The sequence below is a fragment of the Gadus chalcogrammus genome, chromosome 11, assembly GCF_026213295.1.
Source record: "Gadus chalcogrammus isolate NIFS_2021 chromosome 11, NIFS_Gcha_1.0, whole genome shotgun sequence".
Classification (NCBI taxonomy): domain Eukaryota; kingdom Metazoa; phylum Chordata; class Actinopteri; order Gadiformes; family Gadidae; genus Gadus; species Gadus chalcogrammus.
The window spans coordinates 2,006,041-2,030,611 of record NC_079422.1 but is presented as its reverse complement, the minus strand read 5'-3'; the positions used below and the strand labels follow the sequence as shown (position 1 = coordinate 2,030,611).

At 44.7% G+C, this 24,571-nt stretch overlaps 1 protein-coding gene across 1 annotated transcript in view; it reads right to left on the bottom strand.

The window, feature by feature from the left end:
• Positions 1–24,561, bottom strand: part of LOC130391616 (cyclic AMP-responsive element-binding protein 5-like) — a 47,220-nt gene extending 22,659 nt beyond the window's left edge. Inside the window, exons 1-6 of the mRNA XM_056601837.1 lie at positions 23,030–24,561; positions 22,332–22,467; positions 20,912–21,033; positions 17,414–17,550; positions 8,432–8,558; positions 6,403–6,507 (exon numbers count right to left, since the gene is read on the bottom strand). Of these exons, the coding sequence (XP_056457812.1) occupies positions 6,403–6,507; positions 8,432–8,558; positions 17,414–17,550; positions 20,912–21,033; positions 22,332–22,467; positions 23,030–23,083 (681 nt within the window). The 5' untranslated portion in view covers positions 23,084–24,561. The remainder of the gene's footprint in view (positions 1–6,402; positions 6,508–8,431; positions 8,559–17,413; positions 17,551–20,911; positions 21,034–22,331; positions 22,468–23,029) is intronic.
• Positions 24,562–24,571: the final 10 nt, after the last annotated feature.

Genomic DNA, 24,571 nt, shown 5'->3' with positions numbered 1-24,571 from the left:
AAAGTGATTGTTTCCGTTTGCGACTCCCGGAGCTCTATATATAATAGTATATAATATAATATAATTGTATAAATAATATCACGGCCAACAGCTCTGTGCGCCTCCGGATGGCCGTAGCGTGGGGAGCTCTCATAGGGATTGGTCTTCTCGGGGTTTGTTTACCGGCGTTGCTATGGTTTCCGGTCTTGTGTGTTCCAACGGTTTATTAGGCAGGCCCATCTAATAAATCTCTGTCTAATCAGTACTTCATTTTGTTTATGTCAGTTCAATTTTGTTACAAGTTGAATGCAAATGAGCACTGTTAGTATTACAAAAGGCACAAGCTATTACTTGACTGTTTTGAGTCTGTGTTTTTAGTTGTATGGCACATAATGATGGCATTTGGGCTTAAAAAGCCAAACATATATTTTTTTGTCTAGACCAATTGATTTGAAAATGTACAATTTCCTAATACTAGACGCACTTCTGATCAGATATTAAAGAGATTTAATACAAACAAACACATTTGTACTTATTTTCTCACCCAATGAGAATCAATAAGAGAATCGATAAGGAATCGGATCGATAAGCAGAATCGGAATCGGAAATCGTGAAATTCTTATCAATTCCCATCCCTAGGAGTAACTGAGCGGGCCCTCCCGAAGTGGTACAGCCTTGTACTGCGATTGGTCAGAAAGACGTAACAGCTAATGACGAAATTGAACTCTCGTGCAGGCTCGAACAGAGTGACACACAAACAAACACACACACACACTTTTAAGGAGTTTTTCACCCGCTCCGTATTCTTGCTTGCCCCAACAAGTTTGTGCGGCATGCTTGTTGTTTTGTTTCCGGTGTAGCTAGATCCGGTATGGTGTTGTAGTTTTTCTAACGTGACTAGTAGTTGCTAGACAGCAGGTGAAAAAACGACAATGTTCGCCAAGCCAAAAGAGCGTTAATCGCGCGATAAAAAGATTAACGCCGTTAAAATTGGTTTGCGTTAACGCCGTTAATAACGCGTTAAGATGATTCTAATATCATAATATGCATTTCAACAAGGAACTAACATTACTATGCTACTGAGTAAAAAAATAAAAAATACCTTATGATAACACCAAACAGATAAAACAATTCACAAATAAATTGAGATGTATGGTAAATACATTTTGTTTGTTGGTTTCTTTTTAATAATGTAGTGAGACTGACAATCTCTGAATGCTGCCTGGCTTCATAACCACAGACTGGAGGAAGCCCACAAAAGGCCTCTCTCTCTCTCTCTCTCTCTTTCTGGAAAGGGACAAACACTGATACAGCAAAGCAGCGATGCTGATAGGACACCTTCTGAGCCGGGCAGTGCTCACCTCTGAAACTGTATAATATCATGACGCCAGCAACACTCCCCATGACTATTATCTCAAGAGATATCTGGCCAGCTAAGACACTGACACCCAGTCCTCCCCCTCTGCTGCCCAGAGAAGACACGTGGTATCTCACCATCCCTCCTCTGTTGGACAGAAGAGATGCATGGCGGTGTCCTAGTGGACTCAGCCGAGGTGTTCATCACACACTTCATCACAACACTCCAGTTGTCATACATTGATTTTACTGGAAACCATGTCCAGCAGTGTTTGCAAATCCCCCTATTGGTTTGTTCAATCCAGACTAGAGCCAGATGTGTGGGCTTTACCTAAGAACACTATACAGCGAGTGACAACAGAAACATGCTCAAACACACACATATACACTTATACGCACACACACACACGGATATTCATACACACATCAATGAACGCATCACACACACACACACACAGGGCCGTTACACCAAATCCTGGGCCCTGTATACAAGAGGTACTGATGGGCCCCCCCCCCCCCCCGAATTCCCCCTCCCAGCCCCCTGCGCTGAATTGTTGACGGGGGGGGGGGCTGGAGAACAATTGTTGACGGGGGGGGGGGGGGGGGGGGGGGGGGAGAGACGTGGCCGTGTGCGACTCCTGACACTATGGGCTGGTGGATAATTCTAAATATATTATTATTATTTTTTATTTTTTTTTTTTTTTAAATTGCCATGGGCCCCCCCACGACTGCCTCACTTTCCCCCGCAGTCCGTCGGCCCTGCACACACACACACACACACACACAGCATTCTTATACCCAACACACCAAAGTGAGCCCAGCCAGAGGCTGCAGATTCAGCTGCTCTTAGCTCACCGTCCTTCTCCGATGACATCACCCCCCGACAATGCCACTATTCATACAGATGTGGCCTATAAAACCTGGGACTGCACTGCTTTTGTCTGCTGCCTTGCTCCACAACTAGAGGCCTGGCCAGAGGTGATTCTCTTACTAAAAGGAGAAGAGAAGGAATTGATCACTTCATTGGGTTACTGTTAACGCTAATGGTTTAATTGCTTACAAATGATTTAATCTGGAGCTAAAGGCTCATTCTCTAATGTGAGATGACAACTCTCTGCTCACTTGGTTTTCTCTCCTTGGCGTTCAGGAGTCAGATTCTGTTTGTACCCTAATTCTGATCTTGACCACCAACTCATGACCATTCTTCAACAGAACCGACCGGGCCACAGGGGAACAACAAACAGAAATGTCAGAAGAAACGTCGTCTGCAACAATTTAGGTTTGGGTTCTCCTGTGTATTATGAAATTTTTGGTTAAGAAGGGCTCTACGTGTTCCCCCATTGGAGTAAAAAAGGAGTACATTTAGAGCAAAGGATGATATCAACCTGGGGTCCAGTGCCAGAGAGCTGCAGTGTACACACAGGGTTGTTTATCTCTGCACCTCGGCTGATGCTTAGTGACAAAGATATTGTCCTTGGTAACAACATCAACAAACGATAATTGGGGAGGTAATACATAACATATTTTGTACACCAAGCTGATGATCTTCTAAATCCGTCCTCCTCTCTCTCTCTCTCTCTCTCTCTCTCTCTCTCCTCTCTCTCTCTCTCTCTCTCTCTCTCTTTCTCTCCTCTCTCTCTCTCTTTCTTCCTCCTTTTCATGGTGTTTCACTCTCTTTCTTTCCCACACTCTCTCTTTCTCTCTCATGAATGTTTGCAGGTAATGGTTGATCAAGAGAAGAGAAAGCCACTGCAGCATGCTACCTTGCAACAGGAATATGGAGCCCAGATTGACTTGTCTGTTGTACTTTTGACACAGAGGCATGCAATGCAAAGGCTTGTGTGTGTGTGTTTATGTTTGTAGGTGCATGTGCGTATGTGTGTCTGTGTATGTGTGCATGTGTGTGTTTACGTTTTTGTGTGTGTTTTTTTGTTTGTAGGTGCATGTGTGTGTGTGTGTTTCTATGTGTGTCTTTGCATGTGTGCATGTGTGTGTTTATTTTTGTAGGTGCATCTGTGTGTGTGTGTGTGGTGTGTGTGTGTGTGTGTGTTGTGTGTGTGTGGTGTGGTGTGTGTGTGTGTGTTTTTGTTTGTAGGTGAATGTGTGTGTATGTTGGTGTGTGTGGTGTGTGTGTGTGTGTGTGTGTATTTGTGTGTGTGTGTGTGTGTGTGTGTGTGTGTGTGTGTGTGTGTGTGTGTGTGTGTGTGTGTGTGTGTGTGTGTGTGTGTGTGTTTGTTTGTGTGTGTGTATATGTGTGGGGTGTATGGAGAGTGACCCAGAGTTGGAGCAGCGTTGTGTGACGCTGGGCCTTTGAGCGATGCCTCTCAGAGCTGATGCTCAGCTGGTGTCCTGTGGAACTTGGCACAACACTCCTCAAAGTTCTCTCCATGTTCATAGAGAGAACCCTCCATCCCTACACTCAAATCCTCCGACACAACACAACCACGCCCGCCCGCTACCCCATCACTCACAAACACAGCATCACCAACCCAGCCTCAACCGCTCCTCGGACTGCACACTTATGCCGAGATTACACATTGAACAGCAAGCTATAACAACATCCAGAGTTCTTTACTGAAGCATTTATTCAGCGGCACTTGAGGAGAGATGCACATTAGTGGGAAAAACAGAGATTGGTAAGGGGACGGAGAGATACAGATGCACAGATGCCAAGCCATATAGAGAGAGAGAGAGAGAGAGAGAGAGAGAGAGAGAGAGAGAGAGAGAGAGAGAGAGAGAGAGAGAGAGAGAGAGAGAGAGAGAGAGAGAGAGAGAGATGCTATGATACAGATACCCCTGGCTTGGAACAGTCTTTCAGCTCATTAACTATTTACACCAGATACAGGTCTCTCTGTCACTACAGCTCACCGCAAAATCAATTTGCCATCATTAGCCAGCCCCAGGCACCCTCCCCCTCCCTCTGGAAGGGCAGCCATGAAACCAGGGGCCTGCTGCTGGTCCACACACTGACCCGCTATCAGGAACACACTGTCTCTCTTTCTCTCACACACACACACGCACATACACACACACACACACACACACACACACACACACACACACACACACACACACACACACACACACACACACACACACACACACACACACACACACACACACACACACACTTGTCTCCCTCTTTGAGTTTGCGTCACTTTGTAGTTATACTAAAACCTGGATGACCTATTTACGTTCTTTATGACCCCAATAGCAGTCCACCTCCATGTCCCTCTCTTCTCCTCTGGTAACGTTTACCTAGACCAGAGCATCCAGCTCTTGGACGACAGGGTGTTGAGTTACAAGGCTGAGATTTCCTATTGGCTGAGAATCAACATGTGGGGGTAATGTGATTAGAGCCCCATCACAGGGGACACATGGAGCTGATCACATCCAAGTCATCCGATAGCGAGGGGCCTATTTATCGACCCGGGGCCCGGGCTGGGATATTACCGACATTAGAGATCCCGATTTATTTTGGACACTCAAAGACGCTTATCAGTGAAGGGGGGATCTCACTAACCACCACCAATGTGTAGCAACCACTTGGGTGATGCATGGCAGTCAATCGGTGCCAGAACGCTCACCAGCTTGAGGTGGACTGTGAGGGAATTAATGAATCAGCCAATTATACTGATCACCAGCAGATAACACAATTAGTCGCTCACTTTCTCTTCAAATCTCCGAATTCCATCAGCATTTGGGAGGATAGGAGTCAAAGTGTCCCTAGCATGAAACTCCAGTTTGGGGGCAACGCGTGTTGGGGGCAAACGGTCAACCAAGTCGTGTTTGCCAGGTTTTTGTCCCTTAAGTGTGCAGATGTTTTATCAAGTCCCCAAACAGAGCCTTTATAATTAAATTACCCAGCCCCAATATGTGTCTGGAAGAAGCCACAGGGAGATAACGCCTAATAAACTATATTGTGTTACCGCATGTGTTTGGCCATATGGAAAACTGAGGAGATTCAAAAGACTACAAAGGCAATCCATCTTGAACTGAGCAAAAGGGAAGCGTGAGAAATTACTGCCCTGAGAAGCTCCCGACTCTCCACTATCAGAGGCCATACTCTTCTAATGACCTCTGCTATCTCGGTCTCTCTCTCTCCTCTCTCTCTCTCTCTCTCTCTCTCTCTCTCTCTCTCTCCGTCTCTCTCTTACACTCTCTCTCTCTCCAACATCTTAATCTCGAGTGACCGCAGCCACTGGACAATAATAATTAGAAATACAGAGAGTGGCCAACATATCAGGAGTCAGAGCAAATATTTTGCTCGACTCCTGCTGATCAAGAACAACGACATTCATCATACACCATTATTTTCAGTTTCCGTTGTTCAAAACAATGGAAGATGTTAGACTTAGTTGATATTGGTCTTTATTCTCCAACTCCAAACTCTCTAAAGCCTGTCTTGTGTCGCCCCTTTCATCCTTCTCCCATTCCCACTTCTTTAACTACTTTGTGAGCGATGAGGTAATTCTTATGTTTGCATTTTTTTTGGTCGGCCTTAAACAAGGGCTAAACAAGTTGCAGGACCTACAGAACATGTTCTGTACATTAAGATATACATCAGACAGGCAGGGCGCACAAGGGCTGCAACCACATAAAGGCTCTTTTATTCCTGCCAGCTGAGCCAGCCAACACTGTTCTGCTGGCTCAGGCGTAGCTTTGATTCCAGACCAAATGATGAAATCCACACAGACCTTAGACCATAGCATTGCTGGCATTGGCGAGTGGAAAAAATGGTTGCAACACTTTAAGCAAGTGTGTGTGATTGTGTGTGTGTGTGTGTGTGTGTGTGTGTGTGTGTGTGTGTGTGTGTGTGTGTGTGTGTGTGTGTGTGTGTGTGTGTGTGTGTGTGTGTGTGTGTGTGTGTGCAGCATGTGTGTGCGTGTTTCTGCACGTATGAGAGAGGAAAGGGAGAGCAAGCAAGGCTATGTGTTTGCAAGTGGGTGTTTCCTTGTCTGCACAATATTATACACAAAGAGTGCTTGAGGCATTATGACATGTACAAATATCTGTACTAGACATTAGTGCTGCAAAGAAACAGCGAAAGGCAGAAGAGCAGCTCACCAGTTTGGCCTCTGAGTGCATGGAAGCAACCGGAGTAGTAGGAGCAGGAGCTGGTGTGGGACGGGCCCAGCATCCCATCAGACCCATGGACATCTGTCTCTCCATCTGAACACCAAAAGGACACCACCGTACCCTCAACGTAAGGGCTCACAACACGCAGGGAAGGAGGGCCAACCTGAAAGCCCTTGACAGTGATCTATATCAGTCATCCATGCTCATTGGAACCAACAAAATTTGTGTGTTAAGTGCCCCACCGCCCCCCCCCCCCCCCCGCTTGCCTCTGCATACAGAGTTTGTGGGTAATAAGATGAGAGCGCATGAGAGCCTGATTTCACATGACTGACTGGCCTGTGGGGCTCAGTGTTATGACAACCCAAGCAGAGGCGAAACAGGAAGCGCACATAGAGGTACTTCACACAGGAAGCCTGCTCAAAATGGTGGTGGTGTGTTAAGGTCAGCACAGCCAGGGTAATTTGGACTCACAAATCAATACCTCCTCCATTGCCCTTTAATGTGTAGACTGAGGTACAATCTACTGAGGTGGAATGCTTTATAACGCTGCATCTCGCTTGAGGTAGTTCAGGGAAGATTTCAAGCAGTATGGTATTAGTGTTAGTAGATGTGTTCGCACCCATCCTTACTTGTATGTGGTCGCACTTCCTGCAAGGCCCTGGTCTGTATGTGTCATGTGTCATAGTATGAGTCAATCAGCGAGACAGCACACTGGGGGTGGGGTGGTTGAGTTTCCCTTTTAGAGGTGACCGTTACACTGGTTTTTATATGACAGGTATTGGTGTGTGTGTGTGTGTGTGTGTGTGTGTGTGTGTGTGTGTGTGTGTGTGTGTGTGTGTGTGTGTGTGTGTGTGTGTGTGTGGTGTGTGTGTGTGTGTGTGTGTGTGGGCAGTATGAAGTTGTCCATGGGGATCAATTCTGCTACCCCCCTCCCCAACCCTAACCTACCCCCAGTAGGACCCTGTTGATAGAGACCAGGGCCACAGTCTGTGTTTTGTGAAAGAATATGACACATATCTGGACCCCTCACTGAAACAGTCGTTCTTCACCGTGATCCCTGAGCTCTTAATTTAATTATCCTGGGATTTTTTGTCATTGAACTTATAACATAAACATGGGCGGTATTGTGTAATAATAAGAAAATATGTTGTACCATTAGGATCTTCATTTGTGGAGTTTTCATTCCTGTCTATAGCTCCTCCTAATCTGTTTGGCTTCTTTAAAACAACAGATAAAATTTGAACCCCACAGTCCAAAAACCTTAACTGAAGGGCATGGCTTCATACTATGTGGTAATGGTTCAAAGAAGCATATTCATGAATGCTGTCTGACGCCTGTAGTAAAGACGGCACTGCTTTGATCATGATGACTACTATTAAAGCCTTTAATCCTTAAATAGATGAAATAATGGCCTAGGTAATAGTTTACAAACATTTGATCTCGCTCAGACTTGTGTGTAATTCATCACTTACATTATAGCAGTGTCTGTGTGTGTGTGTGTGTGTGTGTGTGTGTGTGTGTGTGTGTGTGTGTGTGTGTGTGTGTGTGTGTGTGTGTGGTGTGTGTGTGTGTGTGTGTGTGTGTGTGAGAGTGTGTGTGTGTGTGTTTGTGTGTGTGTGTATGTGTGTGTGTGTCTGTTTGTGTGTGTGTACGTGTGTTTGGTTGTGTATGTGTCTATGAGAGAGAGTCAGTGTGTGTGTGTGTGTGTGTGTTTGTGTGTGTGTGTGAGAGAGAGAGAGAGAGAGAGAGAGAGAGAGAGAGAGAGAGGCTGTGTTTCTTTGTGTGAGAGAAAGTGTGTTTGTTTGTGTGTGCGAGAGAGAGTGTGTGTATGTTTGTGTCTGAGAGGGAAAGTGTGTGTGTGTGTTTGTGTGTGACAGAGAGTGTCTTTGTGTATTCGTGTGTGAGAGAGAGTGTGTTTGTTTGTTTGTATGTGTGAGAGAGAGAGTGTGTTTGTGTGTGTGTTTGTGGGCGAAGGCACTTGTGAGTGAATGAACTCTGTTCTTCTTTGTTTACTCACAGGCATGAGCACGGCGGAGGAGCCGGGCATGCTGGGGTCTGGCAGGCTGCCAGGCATGGAGGCTGGCAGCGGCTGCCTCTGCCTGTTCCGTAGGTGCAGTAGCGAGGAGAGAGAGCCCGGGACGGTGCTGGAGAGACACACACACACACACATGGATAAAAACACATACAGAAGGACACACATACAGAAAGAGACAGCAACACATGCACCCGCACATAAGGAAACACATGCCACCACACGATCACACCCACACATACACACACACACACTCACACACATACACACACACACACACACGCACTACATACAGTGAAAGAACTCTAGGCTTTGCTGAATGTTTCTGTTTCATTTCTCAACCTCAAATCCAACTTTTCCCCTCAAGTCTCTCTTGTGCGATCATGAAGAATGAGTCGTAACGTGTGCTTCAAACTGCCCATGTTGATGTAGTGGTTAGAAAAATACAGAATACATGTACGATGTACCAATGTGACACTGTGTTGCAAAGCACTGTTAGGATAATGGTCCTCACTAACCGCTGAATTGTGTGCTGACTGACAGGGCAGGCCACATCAATTAATCCCACGCACATATGAGGCCCGAGTTATACTCATCTATAGAAAGCAATCCACTTCCACAACATACCGCTGCCATTCTCCCACACAGACCGCTCAATTGACTAGGGCTGAGATCACTTACACAACTGCCTATCAATCCCTGTCTGGGAGAAGGATTCCTTTGGATCAGCGCACCAATTCTAGCCAGATCCCATGCAGGAGAACTCAATACAGTTTAGGCCAGGCTAGTGTCCGCTATAAGATTACGTATATGAATCATTCTTCAATATCGTTTTGCAGAAATTTCACCGGTCAGCAGAGGGAACTCCATTGGTTGAACATATCAGGGTGACATTAATCAATGCCAATTGACCTGAAGCGTTCCAGTTTAATATGTTAAATGGGTCAATGTAATCAATGGAACCCCTTGGCGTGTGGATATAAGGAACATGGTGGACTGACAGCCAGATGAGGGTGTTATAGAGCAAACGGTTCACCCCCACCTGAACAAATACCTGTATTTTCCCAGGGCTAAATGTGCTGCATTTATAGGCCAGACATTTAGATTGCTGCACACATACGCAGACACAAGGCCATTACCTTCCTGTCTTTATGGCATTCAGTCTAACGTTCTAATTCATCACAATCGCGCACATTCAACATCACATGTGATGTATTAGCAACACTCTGAATGCAAACATTTCCACCTGGGGGAGAGTCACAAACATACAATGAATGCTGCCATATGGTTCTGTACTAAGTCAGCAAAGGTCTCGCTGACTTGAATTGACATAGTTCCCTCCAACTCCCTCTATGTTCCCACTGAGAGAGAAGGTTGCTCCAGAGAGGTGGTGTTTCACACTGTGGATGCTCTAGAAAATCTAATAAATAATAAGAATTCCAAGCAATGTTGTATTGGGAAACCAGTTAAACAGTTAGAAATCCATCTATAGCCTAACTTATAAAGACATGGAAAATATTTAGTCACAGACTCAGCTTTGCAAGCTAAGTCACACACTGTGGTTTGAACCACAGTGCCAGTCTGAGTTGCCCCCCCCCCCCCCCCCCCCCCCGCCAGGCTTCCTGTCTTTTTTGGCCGCTTACCTGCGACCAGGCGCTTTGCACATTGCGGCCTGTCAGGATCAACCAAACACACCCAAACACAGTCTGAGAGGAAACACCCACCGTTGCTGACAGCGCGTCTGCCAGGGTTACGTCTGGCGCTGGCTTCACTGGGCTGATTAGCCAAGACATTTTATTTAGATATAACTAGTTATAGATATAGAAATGTAGATACATATATAGATATATAAATATATATATACTAGAGCTGTCAAGCGATTAAAATATTTAATCGTGATTAATCGCATAAATGTCATAGTTAACTCACGATTAATCGCGATTAATCGCAAATTATTTTTCTATACTAAATATCCCTTGATTTTTTTGTCCCATAATTCTTCTCATTTTAATTCTCTTATCAACATGGTGAAGTGCATCGGCTTGCCTTGTGCAAAAGATTTTTTATTGATAACAACATTGGCATATACTGATCAAAACAGGACGATACAAAAAAAGAGCCTATAGTGCAATTATACGACTGCTTTGAACAAATGTCATTTGAACATAGCATTCAGGCTACTGCTTCTTTGTTTTGAGCCAAAGAAGAAAAAAAAAAAAATTAAATAAAATAATTGCGTTAATTGCGCGATAATTTTTTTAACGCCGTTAAAATTGGTTTGCGTTAACGCCGTTAATAACGCGTTTAACTGACAGCTCTAATATATACATATATATGTGTGAGGATGTCTATTTGTTGCTCTTGGGTTTATTTGGTTTATGATTTAAACAGCCAAATTCATCTTATTTAATGGAATAGTTAAATAGATTTAATAGAATATAAATCTATAAAATACTTTGTAAATATACTTTTTACAAATCTGAAACAATGTTTCAGGTTCCCATTAACCTGAGCCATTAATTTCATATGAATGAAAAGTGGATTAATCATTTTACAAGGTCCTGCAAATAAAGAAATATACTTCAGTTGCTCCTTTATAGTTGATGTGAATGCTTGTGTTTACGTCTGACTGACTACAAATTGTCTGGACTATATTTGAACACATTTCTGCATTATTTTTTCATTTCTGTGCCTGTGTATACATGTAGCATATAATGATTGCATACGTTTGTGTTTGTGTGTGTGTGTGTGTGTGTGTGTGTATGTGTCTTTTTCTTTTTTTCTTTTTATTTATTAAAAAGGAAAGTATTAGAAGTAACAAAGTTACAATATAAAACGGGCCTGTCTCAGTAAAATAAATTTCCAGCAGGTACCTGTTCTGCAGCACATATAAAATACAGGGACAAGGCACATCGCACGTGTGTGTGTGTGTGTGTGTGTGTGTGTGTGTGTGTGTGTGTGTGTGTGTGTGTGTGTGTGTGTGTGTGTGTGTGTGTGTGTGTGTGTGTGTGTGTGTGTGGTTGGCGTATGTGTGGTGTGTGTGTGTGTATGTGCGTGTGTGTGTGTGTGTGTGTGTGTGTGTGTGTGTGTGTGTGTGTGTGTGTGTGTGTGTGTGTGTGTGTGTGTGTGTGTTTGTGTGTGTGTGTGAGTGTGGTTGGTGTCTGTGTTTTTGTGGGGGGTTGGTGTGTGTTTGTGTACGTGTGGTTGTGTGTGTGGGTAATGAGAGGCTGTGGCTCTATTGCGGGGTTGATAAGGGCCTGTGCTCTGGGCCCCAGGGGAGAGCAGGTAGACTCGCTGCAGTCCTGACCTGCACTCTCAAATTACTGCCCCCCAAACCAGGCTCCCCAGCAATTCCCCTGGTGTGTCCTCCACCTCCTTCTCCTCCCCTTTCCTCTACCCCCCATGACATCACTGTAAGCCTACCTTAGCCACTAGCTATTCCTTTGTATCTCTCTGTGTGATTTTTTAACACTAAGAGGCTGGCTGCCGTCCAAGACAGGCGGGATAGAGAGAGAGAGTGTGAGAGAAAGAAGAGAGGGAGAGAGAGAGAAGAGAGTTGGAGAGACGGGAGAGAGATGGAGAGGAGAGAGAGAGAGAGAGAGAGAGTGAGGGAGAGACAGAGAGAGAGAGAGGGGGGAGGGAGGGCGAGAGAGCAGTCGGTCCACTGACTCATATCCTTCCCTTTTGACTCCACTCCAGCAGTGATGTAATGCTCTTGGCTTGTATCCCTCCCCCACCTACTGCCTGCCCCTTTAAACCCCTCCCTCCTCTGCGCTCTATTTCCCTGTCTTCCCCTCAACCTACCTCTCTCTGCCAGCCCTCCCTTTCTCTCTCCCTCTCTCCCCCTCTCTCTCTCTCCCTCTCTCCCCCTCCCTCTCTCCCTCTCTCCCCCCCTCTCTCTCTCTCTCTCTCTCTCTCTCTCTCTCTCTCTCTCTCTCTCTCTCTCTCTCTCTCTCTCTCTCTCTCTCTCTCTCTCTCTCTCTCTCTCTCTCTCTCTCTCTCTCTCTCTCTCTCTCTCCTCGCTGGGTGAAGTAACTGAGCGATTCGTAGACACAGCAGCGAGAAAACTTTGAATGTATCCAAAACAGCCCAGGGCCGGGTTCCAGACACTTGGGAGACGGTGGTGTGGTTACCATAGCAACAGGGGTAAACAGAGGGAGAAACAAGGGCCTCAAACAGCTTGCAGCTGCCTGGCTCTCTGCGTAAACTGTGCAGGACCAGCCCCTGATTGACTGCCTTTAATCACTGTTGGGAGGAGAGTGCCATGGGGTTTGGACTGCGGAAATAATACCAATCTGATCAAATAAATCAGGGCTAATGGGTCAAGACACTGACTGACTTTTATTAGGGGGTGAGTGGAGAGCTGGTAATAGGGGATGAGGGCGGGGTGGCATCCATCTGGCGGACAGTGGGGCCATGATGAGCATACACCATGTTTGGTTTGTGGAACAAGGGACTATACTTATCCCTCTCCCCATATGAAACATCATAATACAGATAGTGTTATCGTACAATATACATTCACTCATTGACTCATTCAATTGTGAGTGTATAATGACCCAGTGCGGTTCAATTAAGATATGAAAAGAATCATATTCACCTATAAGTGAAGTCCCCCTTATTACAAACGTTTTTAGGGATTCCTTTACCCTGCCCTGTTCCCCTCAGTTTACACTCCCCCTCCCCCACCCCAGCATGCTAGCTCTCAGCATGCTGGAGGTTTTCCGCCCTCCAGGATTTCCTCGGCCGCACTTGTACATACCCCCCCTTCGTCTTATCTAGTGCAACAGCTCTGTTTGCTTTTTAACCTTTTCCTCCCAACACCCTGTTCTCTTTCTTCATCCACCTGGTGGCTGCAGGTCTCCCACTTCTTCCATCCCCCCTCCCATCCTCCTTTCCTATTTCAACAACTGATCCTTCACCTCCCCCAACACACACACACACACACACACACACACCTCTGATCCCCTTCTTCCTCTCCTTCATCTACCGCTGATTCACCCCCCCCCCCCCCCCCCCCCCCCCAAGCTCTCTGGAACTGAGTGCCTGTCCTTGTGTGTTTGTGTGTGTGTGTGTGTGTGTGTGTGTGTGTGTGTGTGTGTGTGTGTGTGTGTGTGTGTGTGTGTGTGTGTGTGTGTGTGTGTGTGCGCACACATGCGTGTGTGTGTGTGTGTGGGTTTGTTTGTGTGTGTGAGTGTGAGTCTGCTGGGGTAGGAGCCTGCTTGTGTGGTGGCCCCTGGGGCGGGGATGACACAGGCCTGCTGGAATGAGGGAAAAGAGTCTGGGCGTTCCTATGCACTGTTAAACCCGCTGCAGTACACAATGAGCTCATCTTAATTCAGCTCAGATGGTCATCCTGCTCTCTTGCTGTATGTCTCTCTTTCCCTCTCTCTAATTAATAACACTGTGTCCCTTAAAAAACCCTGATCCCCCCCCCCTTTCAGCCCACTCACCCCCCCCCCTTAAATCCAGTCTACCCCACCTCCATCCAGCCTCCCCTTCAGCCCAGTCCCCCCATCTTCACCCTCCCGTCATTGACCCAGTCCCCCCACCTCCATCCACCCCCCCCTTCAGCCCAGTCCACCCACCTCCATCCCCCCCCCTTCAGCCCAGTCCCTCCACCTCCATCCACCCCAGCCCCTTCAGCCCAGTCCCCCCCACCTTCACCCCCCCAGTAATTCAGTCAATGGCCGTTCAATCAATAATAGTGTGACAAATCATGCATTCCAAAGTAATGCCATATTTGAAATAAATGTTGAGGTAAAGCACATTGAAAAGCATTGCACCAAGTGTTTTTTTCAATATCGTTAGGCACATTATCCTACTGAGAAAAGTATATCAAACCACAGCAATTTTCACACTGTGTTCAGTTTGTGGTTAACTGAAGAACACAGGTTATATTAATGTCAACCTCCCTCCATAACACATAGCAGGAACCACAAGATGCAAATGGAAATGCAATGTGTGAAAAAAACTCCTAAATATGTTTCAACAATGATATCACCTGTAAGGTGTGAAGTATGAATTTTAATGAAGAATGGTACCGTTTATTGAAATGGGTGAAACATAGTAAGTCCATGTGTGCGAAGGTGAAACCTAGTAGAAAGAGGACATGTTTTGATAATGCATCAGAACATAATGAAACCTTTCCTTTCCATTGCCTGTCCAATCAGACATTACGGAGTCCAACTGGGTTCAGCTTTGGTCATGTTGTTTATTTGAAATGACTGAATTCCTCAGCTAAACCTGAGTGAATGGATCTAATTTGTATGCCTTTCTACCCCGACCAATGTACTAACATTTCCCCCCTCTCTCTCTATTCATTCTCTGCATTCTGTGTACCGCTCATGGGTGACTGGGTATGTCTAAAACATTTTATTCTAACACAACTTAGAGCCAGATGTTTAGATGTGCAAGGCAGATCCTTCAGATCATTTCTCTGTACAATAGAGATGGCACCAACATTGAGATTGGCTGTATTTTGCTTATATTTTAATAGTGGCTTCTGAATGGCCCATGTTTAGTAGGTGTGTGTGTGTGTGTGTGTGTGTGTGTGTGTGTGTGTGTGTGTGTGTGTGTGTGTGTGTGTGTGTGTGTGTGTGTGTGTGTGTGTGTGTGTGTGTGTGTGTGAGTGAGTGCATGCATGTGTGTGTATGGGTGTGTGTGTCTGCATTTTTTTCTGTGAGCATGCATGCATGCATGTGTTTGTATGTGTCAGTGTGTGTATATGTGTGTTCGTGTGTGTGTGTGTGTGTGTGTGTGTGTGTGTGTGTGTGTGTGTGTGTGTGTGTGTGTGTGTGTGTGTGTGTGTGTGAGAGAGAAGTGTCCTCAGGTTTCACAGCAGCAAGCCCAACACATTCCTAAAGTAAAAGTGATTGAGGAAAGCCAATCTTAATTTATTTCAAGCCTCGAAGCTCTTTAGTAAACATTACGGCCAAAATTACTTGTTATTCAAATTTTCTAATTCAGTGGATCCCCTTTGCCAGAAGAGAGGCGATTCAGGAATGTTGATGGCAACTGAGTGCTTCTTATTGTTTGTGATATTGTGTATTTCGGAATCTATGGCTTGTTTACATCAAAGATTTTGTGATGTTGTTGTGAAAAAAAAATGCACAGCTATTACATATTAGCTGCTCAGTCCAGAATGTTCATGTCAATCGTGCTGCACATGGCCCATGTGCACACAGTTAGCTTAGTGTCACATAAACTAAGATAGATGCGGACATGTTAGATGTAGTTAGATGCATCTTTCAATAATAATGGTCTCTGTGCAGCTCAAGTATCTGTCAGAGAACTGAGCCGATCAGAGCAGAGATTCCTTTCTGAGCTTACATTGATCACCATAAACCCTTTTGGTGGGTTCATAGTGTGAAATAAGTTATGCTTTGTTGTAATAGTGGCATGCAACAAGGTCAGAGAGTAAGTACAAAGCGACCCCATTTGTGCTCTAATTTGGAGCACATATGTTGTAATTTAATTTTGGGTGGTGGTGGTGGGGGCCCATGAAGTGGGTAGAGGTAGAGGGACGCAGCGGCTAAGAGCGTCCTGTGGAGGCAGCGGCCCACAGGTGAGGGGTCGTCTTAGCCCTGGCTTTCCTGCTGATGCCAGCGCTTCCAAATCAAGTGAGACTCACCTCGCCCAGGAGAGGTGAGTTCCTCTGCAGTGTGATGAGATTCCACCTTCATCGCTGTAAACATATACTTACTAGTTTGAGTCGGCGAGAGTAGATCAGGCCATGTCCCTCTGGTTGGCGGTGATTACTGGTCCAAAAGGATGAAATTCCACCCTTTCTTTGGACAAAGAGTCTGTCAGGGTGCCAGTCAGGCATAGTGATCGGCCTCCCATCCAATATTCACTAGTTCCCCAAGCTGTAAATCTAAACACGGTCACTGATTGAACACTGAGCTGCCCCGAGCCCAGACGACGCTTTAAGGCAGCAGTGGTACAATGTCGTATATATGTGTATTGGCATATGTGGTGTGGTTTTGTGAACCTGTGTGTGTTTTTTTCAGGTTAACAATGGCATATCATTGACAAAATATATATATATATATATAAAAATGTTTTTGAACCCTTTAAAACAGCTATTGCCCATTTGTCTTTTAGTAAAATGGTACATTCTGAATAAAGCACTACAAGCTAGTTGAAAGGTTGTCAGTATTATGAGAAAAATCCACAACACCAACTCCCTGAACACCACATATACTGGGCCTTGGTGTACATGGCCTGTCTGGCTGGTCATACAAGTTTTAATACTGAGAGACAGCTGGCAGCAGAAAAGGCGTACTTCAGACTGTGATCCCTATTACCAGTGAATTTAAGTATTTTAAAACATTAAATGTTAAACCAACCTAAGCCCAGCAAGGGCTGAAGCGTGGGCGATAAGTAGTGAGACAATATTAATGCTCACTTTCGAGGGACTGATCGGACAGCATCACACCCAGTGCCAGCTTCCCATGCTTCGCAAGATGTAACAGAACACTAAGATTACCTCAGAGAATACCACACAGCGATGACAATCTGCTTAGAGACATTAGCAGAGGGCCATCGCTGGGGGCATCCTTTCAGCTTTCACTACATTTGGACCATCCTTAACTCCATCCATAAGATCATCAAGATACCATACACACCAACCCACCCATGAACTCACACACACACACACACACACACACACACACACACACACACACACACACACACACACACACACACACACACACACACACACACACACACACACACACACACACACACACACACACACACCCTTCTTAGGGACTGTTTCTAGGCAACAATCACCAAGTCGAAGACATAGATTCCATTTGATCTATTATTAGATTGCCAAGGAAGATCATGTAGGGTAATAATATGTGCGAGAAAAGCACAAAAATGTGCATGTTTACGGTGGTATCTTAACAACCAAAGCAAGTTAGGTGTTAGTGTAGCAGTTGTATGAACAACTCTTACCTGATGTGTCTGTTGGTTGATGGAGCCTGTGTTATTACAGAGCTGGACTGGGGAGAGGGGAGGGCCTGCTGGATCACCACGCTGCTGTCATGGCTGCCCATCCTCGAGTGGGACTGCTGGTGCTGCATGGAGATGTTCTGTGACCAGAGAAAAACATTAGATAAAGAGAAAGAGACAAAGACAGAGAGTGAGATTAGGGACTTTGTGAGAGTACAGAACTGCAGGTTATTGTTAAACGTCCCTTTAGCTTTGTCACTGCCTAGCCGTCAGCAGCAAATCACCAGCAACAAGAGGGTGTTGGTGATGAGAAAGTATGTAAGCTGTCATCAGACGAGAGTCCTTAGTGGAGCTTGTGAGTAGCTCTACTGAGAACTACGTTGCCATCTTGTTATTAACTCAGCAGAAAATGCTTTTTTATTTCCCCTTCAGCACAGGTGATGACCGATACATTTCAAAATAGCATAGGCCTACTAAGTGAAAATAATACACATTCCACCAACTGCACCCTGTTTGGGGTTCACAGGCTGAACCTGTTAAGGTGTGCTTGGAACTTCACGTCAAACCAAAGCCTGAATAAAATATACATCCAAATTAATAAAAGTTATACTTTATAGAAAAAGTCTGGGGGCTTTAAAATCAAAAGCTTCAGATATGAAAAAGAGCACCTATTTTTCATGAAAGGAAATATTGGGTTACAATATTATAAAAAAACATTTGCTCTGCTGGAGAGTTCAATGGCTCAGACATGGCGTACCGGCGCACAGACACACTCCAGAAGGCCAGTGTGGGCATGAGCATGTTTCCCCCAAACGTTAGATAAGCATTAACTCTCTGGAGGTGATCTGACTTGTCACCTGTCTCCCAGGTACGTGGCCCCCAGGGTGGATTCATACATAATGCACAAATGATCACCGCTGTTCCAGACAGACATGAGCTAGCCCTAGCTCAACACTAGGCTGCACATGCATGTGACGTCCTAGCGCTCCCGCAAAGAGCTGACTCTCAATTTTTGAGGAGAACAGGAAATAATATGTTTCCCGCCCTTGGAGGTGAGCCGCGTTGAGCTGTTTGAAGTACAGGTAGAGCTCTCCTTCCCACTTAATGAGAGTGAGAGGTCTCTGTCTGAGGTCTCTGTCCGTCAACAGGTGTTGGAACACAGTGTTTGGATGTCTACTACTACATATCTGTAGTATGTTACATTATTCGTATGTGTTTGAAAACTGATTTAAAGTATGCTGTTACATATACTATAACAGTATTTTAGGTCCTTAAAAATATATCTATTGAGAGAATTTGGCACTGATGAAAAATGGATTGCAGTAATATCACGATTTTATTAAAGAGCCCATCCCATTAAAATCACATTTTTCCTATTGTTTGTTAAATAACATAGGTCTGAATAAGTTTGTGAGCTGTGGTAAGATTGAAATCTATGCAGTTTGTCTGCTGAATGCAATAGGCAATGAAAGGAAAAAGGCAGAAGAAATGAGCCGATCTGGATAAGGTGACACTGTGACGTAGCGTTGTCAAATTATTATTCATGGCCCTGCCCACTTGGTTGGTTCGTAACCACCCACAAGAATTCTGAAGGAGTCGTGATTGAGCTAGTGCTAAATGCTAATACGTGTATGTACGGTAGTTGCTTAGTTCGTAGTAACAGGCTAGTTACAGAATTTTGAATGCAATGGCAGAACGACATCGAACTACATGAACTGCGACATGCTGCCTGCCGCCGGTTGCCGCGAGGCACCACCGCCGCGAGGCACCACCGCCCGGCAGCGGGCAGCCGGGCGGTGGTGCCTCGCGCCGGCAGCAGGCAGCGCACGGTTCTGTCTGCTACAGATTGATGTGGAAGTGGAAGAACCAGAGACGTCGGAGAACCCGACGAAGTCCTTTGTGATTCATTATATCTTCTGGACGTGCACACAGCTTTTGGCCGTGATAATATGTATTATTTGATATAGATATCTATGTATTATATGATATTATTTAGATATAGAGCTCCAGGACTGTAACGCAAGTGTTGTACACTTCCTTGTTATTTGGATAACCGTTCTGCTGTTGGTGTGATGGCGCATAACACGTCGGACTCTCGTCTATGGTATTTCTACAACTAGACCCGTAGTGGGGGTTATCTCAGCCATGGTTGAGAATGAATTGGGGGAAAGGAACTTTGGCTTTGACTCCCTGAAGTCATGAACCACGACATGGAGGAGAAAGGGATTGTTGACCGCGGTCGTCTCCCGCCGGAGCCTCGCTGCCGATGGACCACCGCCTCGGCTTCAGGATGCGGTGATTAGCGCTGACCGCTGCCGAGGCGGCGGGAAGCAGGGCTCAAGCGGGATACATTCGCGGCCAACAATCCCTTTCTCCTCCATGTCGTGGTTCATGTAGCCTACTTCAGGGAGTCAATGCCAAAGTTCCTTTCCCCCAATTCATTCTCAACCATGGCTGAGATAACCCCCACTACGAGTCTCGTTGTAGAAATACCAGAGACGAGAGTCCGACGTGTTATGCGCCATCACACCAACAGCAGAACGGTTATCCAAATAACAAGGAAGTGTACAACACTTGCGTTACAGTCCTGGAGCTCTGCTCTATATCTAAATAATATCATATAATACATAGATATCTATATCAAATAATACATATTATCACAGCCAAAAGCTGTGTGCGCGTCCAGACGATATAATGAATCACAAAGGACTTCGTCGGGTTCTCCGACGTCTCTCGTTCTTCCACTTCCATATCAATCTGAAGTAGACGCGGTCGTTTGAGATTCCTAATAACCTATCGTCTGGAGGCTCACACAGCTTTTGGCCGTGATAATATATATTATATATTATATGATATAGATATCTATGTATAATATGGGTTTCTAAGAGCCATTGCGATACATCCACCGTAAACAGAGCGCATGGTACCGTGGCTACAAGCTGCTCAGGGCCAGGTGATAATATATATTATATATTATATGATATAGATATCTATGTATAATATGGGTTTCTACGAGCCATTGCGATGCATCCACCGTAAACAGAGTGCATGGTACTGTCGGTGGCTACAAGCTGCTCAGGGCCACAACCCCACCCCCCTCCTTGACCTGCCTTGACACGCCCACGGTATACAGAGCGCATGGTAGTGGCTACAAGCTGCTCGGGGACGTCTTTGAATACTGTGTTTGTGGCCCACTAATACCTATATTAAAGCATCATAAAATAGAATGGCAAGGGAACTTTAATTTTTTTGCCAGTACAGCCACTGAAACTCTATCCGATTGCAATGCATTATAAACAAGTCAAAGAGTCAGCCCTGTAAGACGACTATCAGCTCATTAGGAACAGATAGGGGCTTGGTGCCTTGCTCAAGGACACCTGAACACTTTTTAGTTAGGGGAAGCACTGGGAATCACACCATCATCAACCCATTGCTAACTACTGCGCTACTGAGAAATAACCGAAAATGAAAAAGCCTGAGAAAGACTCCTCTGCTGTCTACCTGTTTGTGGTCCTCCTCTTCCTGGGCCTTGCGGAACTCCTGCTCGATGGAGCAGTCAAGCTCGCTGAACAAGCCCACCTCCTCACAGTTCTTCAGGAAGCGTGTCGGAGTCGGTGTCTGGTCTGAGATTTAGTGAATGTAGATGAGTCAACTTTCAAAAATTACATTCCTCATTGTAACAATATGCATTCAATGACCTACGTACTATCAGTAGATTAAGTGGAAACTGTAATTCACAGGAAATAAAACATTGCACTCATAATGTTTTTATAAGTGTCAGATCCCAGCTATGTGTTTCAACCAAGCCCAGGCCAACTGCGTGAGAGCCCCATCGGTTTGTCTCCCGCAAAGCTGTGATATTTAACTTGACTTTGGGGAGGAATCAGATTTCAGACAGTTCAGGTGATTTTTGGATCAAGCTTCTTTAGAGGACTCAAAGCATAAACTAATGAGCTACTCTGGCTAGACTGGGGATGGTCTTCAACATTCAAGAGCTTAGTACTCAAAACACAGTTTTGCTAAAGATTCTCAAAAATAAGTTGATGCGAATCTTGACTTCCATCTCATTCAATAATTTTCTAAATTGTGGTGATATACCATACCAGTGGTGGACTCATAATACTGAAATAGCCCTTGAAAATCAATGACTTAACCACGGACAATGTTATGCATTATTACATTTCAGGCTCTCCACGACTGGACAGTTCTAAGCTGTAACTCAGACAGGATAAGGACACTCGGCCTAGAAAACATGATCCTCTTGTCCACTGGTTGTAAATTATGAAACAGGACAGACACAATCTCTGCCGCATAGTGGGAAACACTGTGGTCCTTCAGCAGAACCATAGCTTGGCCTTCACAGGTAGAGACCCAGGTCGTTATGTACTACTTTGCTCTGTACATTAATACACCACCTCAACTATTCTTCATCTTCCCCCACTTTAAATAGTTGGAAACCATTGTCTTATGCATAACCCATCACCATCTTGACTGTCAGAGGTGGACTGACGACAGTGAGGGGGACAAAGGGGTGTCCAGTGGAGTATGTAACAGTATTCATCCTTGGCTATACATTCATCATAACATGCTTACGCTTCTGCTGTTCCTTCTGAGTTAAAGAGAAAAGCTGGTGGTTGCCCCTTAATCTCTGCAGAAAAGGAGAAAACTATGGCAATAATTGGATTTTCTGCTGTTCAATCATCTTCTATGTCACCATAGGCGACTGGGACAGACGTATTCGTACATTGTTCTCAACCTAAATGCATGTCTGGTTGTGCGTGAGTCAGTAGCAGCTAACAGATCTGATTATAAAAGCAGAAATTCACCTCCCCTATGGGGGTGCGCTTTGTGAGTGTGTGGAGCTGGCTGTAATTCACCTGATTGAGCGCTGTGTGAGTGTTTGGAGCTGGCTGTAGTTCACCTGATGGAGCGCTGTGTGAGTGTTGAGGCGGCTGTGGTTCACCTGATAACAGGCTGTCATTCTTTATGGAGGGGAACTTCAACGTCATCTCATGCTTGTGTCGGTGAATCATCAGGTGGTCCTCGGTGGGAAATCGCTGTTATGATTCAGAATGTGAAGAAACACATTTAAGCTCTCACTCTGATTACAGTACACAAGCCATACATGCCTTTAATATTTACTTCTAAACCAAAATTATTTCTAACACATTTTATAAAAATGTCCTCAGGTGTTTATCTTGGTCATGTTCATGATATCAACATAAAATAGTTCTTATTTTTTCAAACCTGCAGCAGAAAGATAGTGTACTTTATAGTTTGTGTTTCCTTCAGTTGCTCTGTCTATGTCTGCTGTGTGAGACAGTATCCAGCTCCTCAGGCCTCCTGGTCATAATACAGTACACACACACACACACGCAAACACACACACACACACACACACACACACACACACACACACACACACACACACACACACACTGGCTCGTACAGACACACTCACTCACTCGCTCACACACACACACACACACACACACACACACACACACACACACACACACACACACACACACACACACACACACACACACACACAGGCTTGTACAGACACACAGACACACATTCTCACACACAGTGTGGTCCTGTCTGGTCTGGACTCACCTGGGAACATCCAAGAGCGCTGCACACAAAAGGCCTTTCCTGCTCTGAGTTCATCACTCCAGCCGAGTCCTCATAAAACTACAAACAAACCAAGCAGGAAATCAAGGAGGGGGGCGTTGAATAACCACAGTTTACCCAACAGCACACACACACTAGATAAATACATATGCCGTGTCATTCTAGATGGAGCGCTGTCATTACACCTGAAAAAATCCCAGTGGTTGTTTTAGGCCAGCTACATTCCTCCCTGCATAATCGACAGCCATGACAATCAAGGTTTAAATTCCAGGGGATATTTCTAAAGATGAGGAGGGTGTATATGTTAATGACGTGTGTCTTTAAAAGAATCATCATTTTACAACTTGGTACATTGAACTTAGTTGGATCTTGTTGTTAATGTGCTGCCAATTTAAAATGTATTTACATTTTCTAAGAAGTGTAACATAAATAGAGAACCACCACCATCATGTCTGGAAGATTGTGACAAAGGATGGGTAAATTAATTCACGTTGATTCAATAATGGCCATGCACAGTCTGACAGTGGGACAGGAAGCCACAGAACATGAGAAAGAAAAGTGCAAAGGATTGATCAATTGGGTTTCTACTTTTGCTCCCAAGTTACCGACATTGGGCAGTGCATGCAATGCACCTTCCAACTGTGCCAAGGGTGCGTTTAATAAGGTATTCCTGTTGCCCATTGCCTCATATTAACTATGCAATGAATCCTGAAGATGAAGAAAAACGTTTAACACTAATCAATGACTCTGTAGTAACTTGTTAAATCAAATCATTTTGTAAAGCTTGTTCTAACATTAATTTACACAAGCAAGGATTACTGGTTTTAGCTTTCATTATATTTTGTCCCTGCTATAAAAGAGAATCACATGGGCTAACAGGTCTTTGAGTTGAACAAAAATACCATGGATCCTATTGTCAAAAGGTCAAATCAAATCTATCTATTTTGTTGATATTTATTTTAAATGTATTCAATGTGTATTATAGCCTGGTTATAACATTTCACATTTTTCTTTATGCTGTGTTTGGATTTGACAAACACAGCAGTTGCCTGTGGCGTCATTGCTAGACCTGTTTTGAGAGATATGTCACTATCCACTGCTAACTAACCTCCTCAAATATGTCTCCATTAAGGTCATGCCAGATGCACAAGTGGCTATCAATTGCAAATAATTATAATACATTACAGGTGAGACTTTGTCCATTTGAACCATGCTATTATTTCCAAGTAAAACTCAGCAAGATGAGAACATTATTTTCAAGCTGACAGGAAAAAGCTTTTGAGGAAGAAATTTTTGTGGACATTCTTGTATCCTCTGTGCTGTGCTTAAACAATACGACAATTATACAATCTAACTAAATCAGCAAGACAATGCCTCTTCCTCCAAGGTCCACGGTGGAACTAAAGTTGCACCAGACAGTCCTGATATATTTTTTTATAGCACCCATTAAGTCTAAAAGTGCTCTACAAGTCCCCATTAATACGGTGACAATTTGCCCCAGCACTAAGAAGAAAATTATCCACA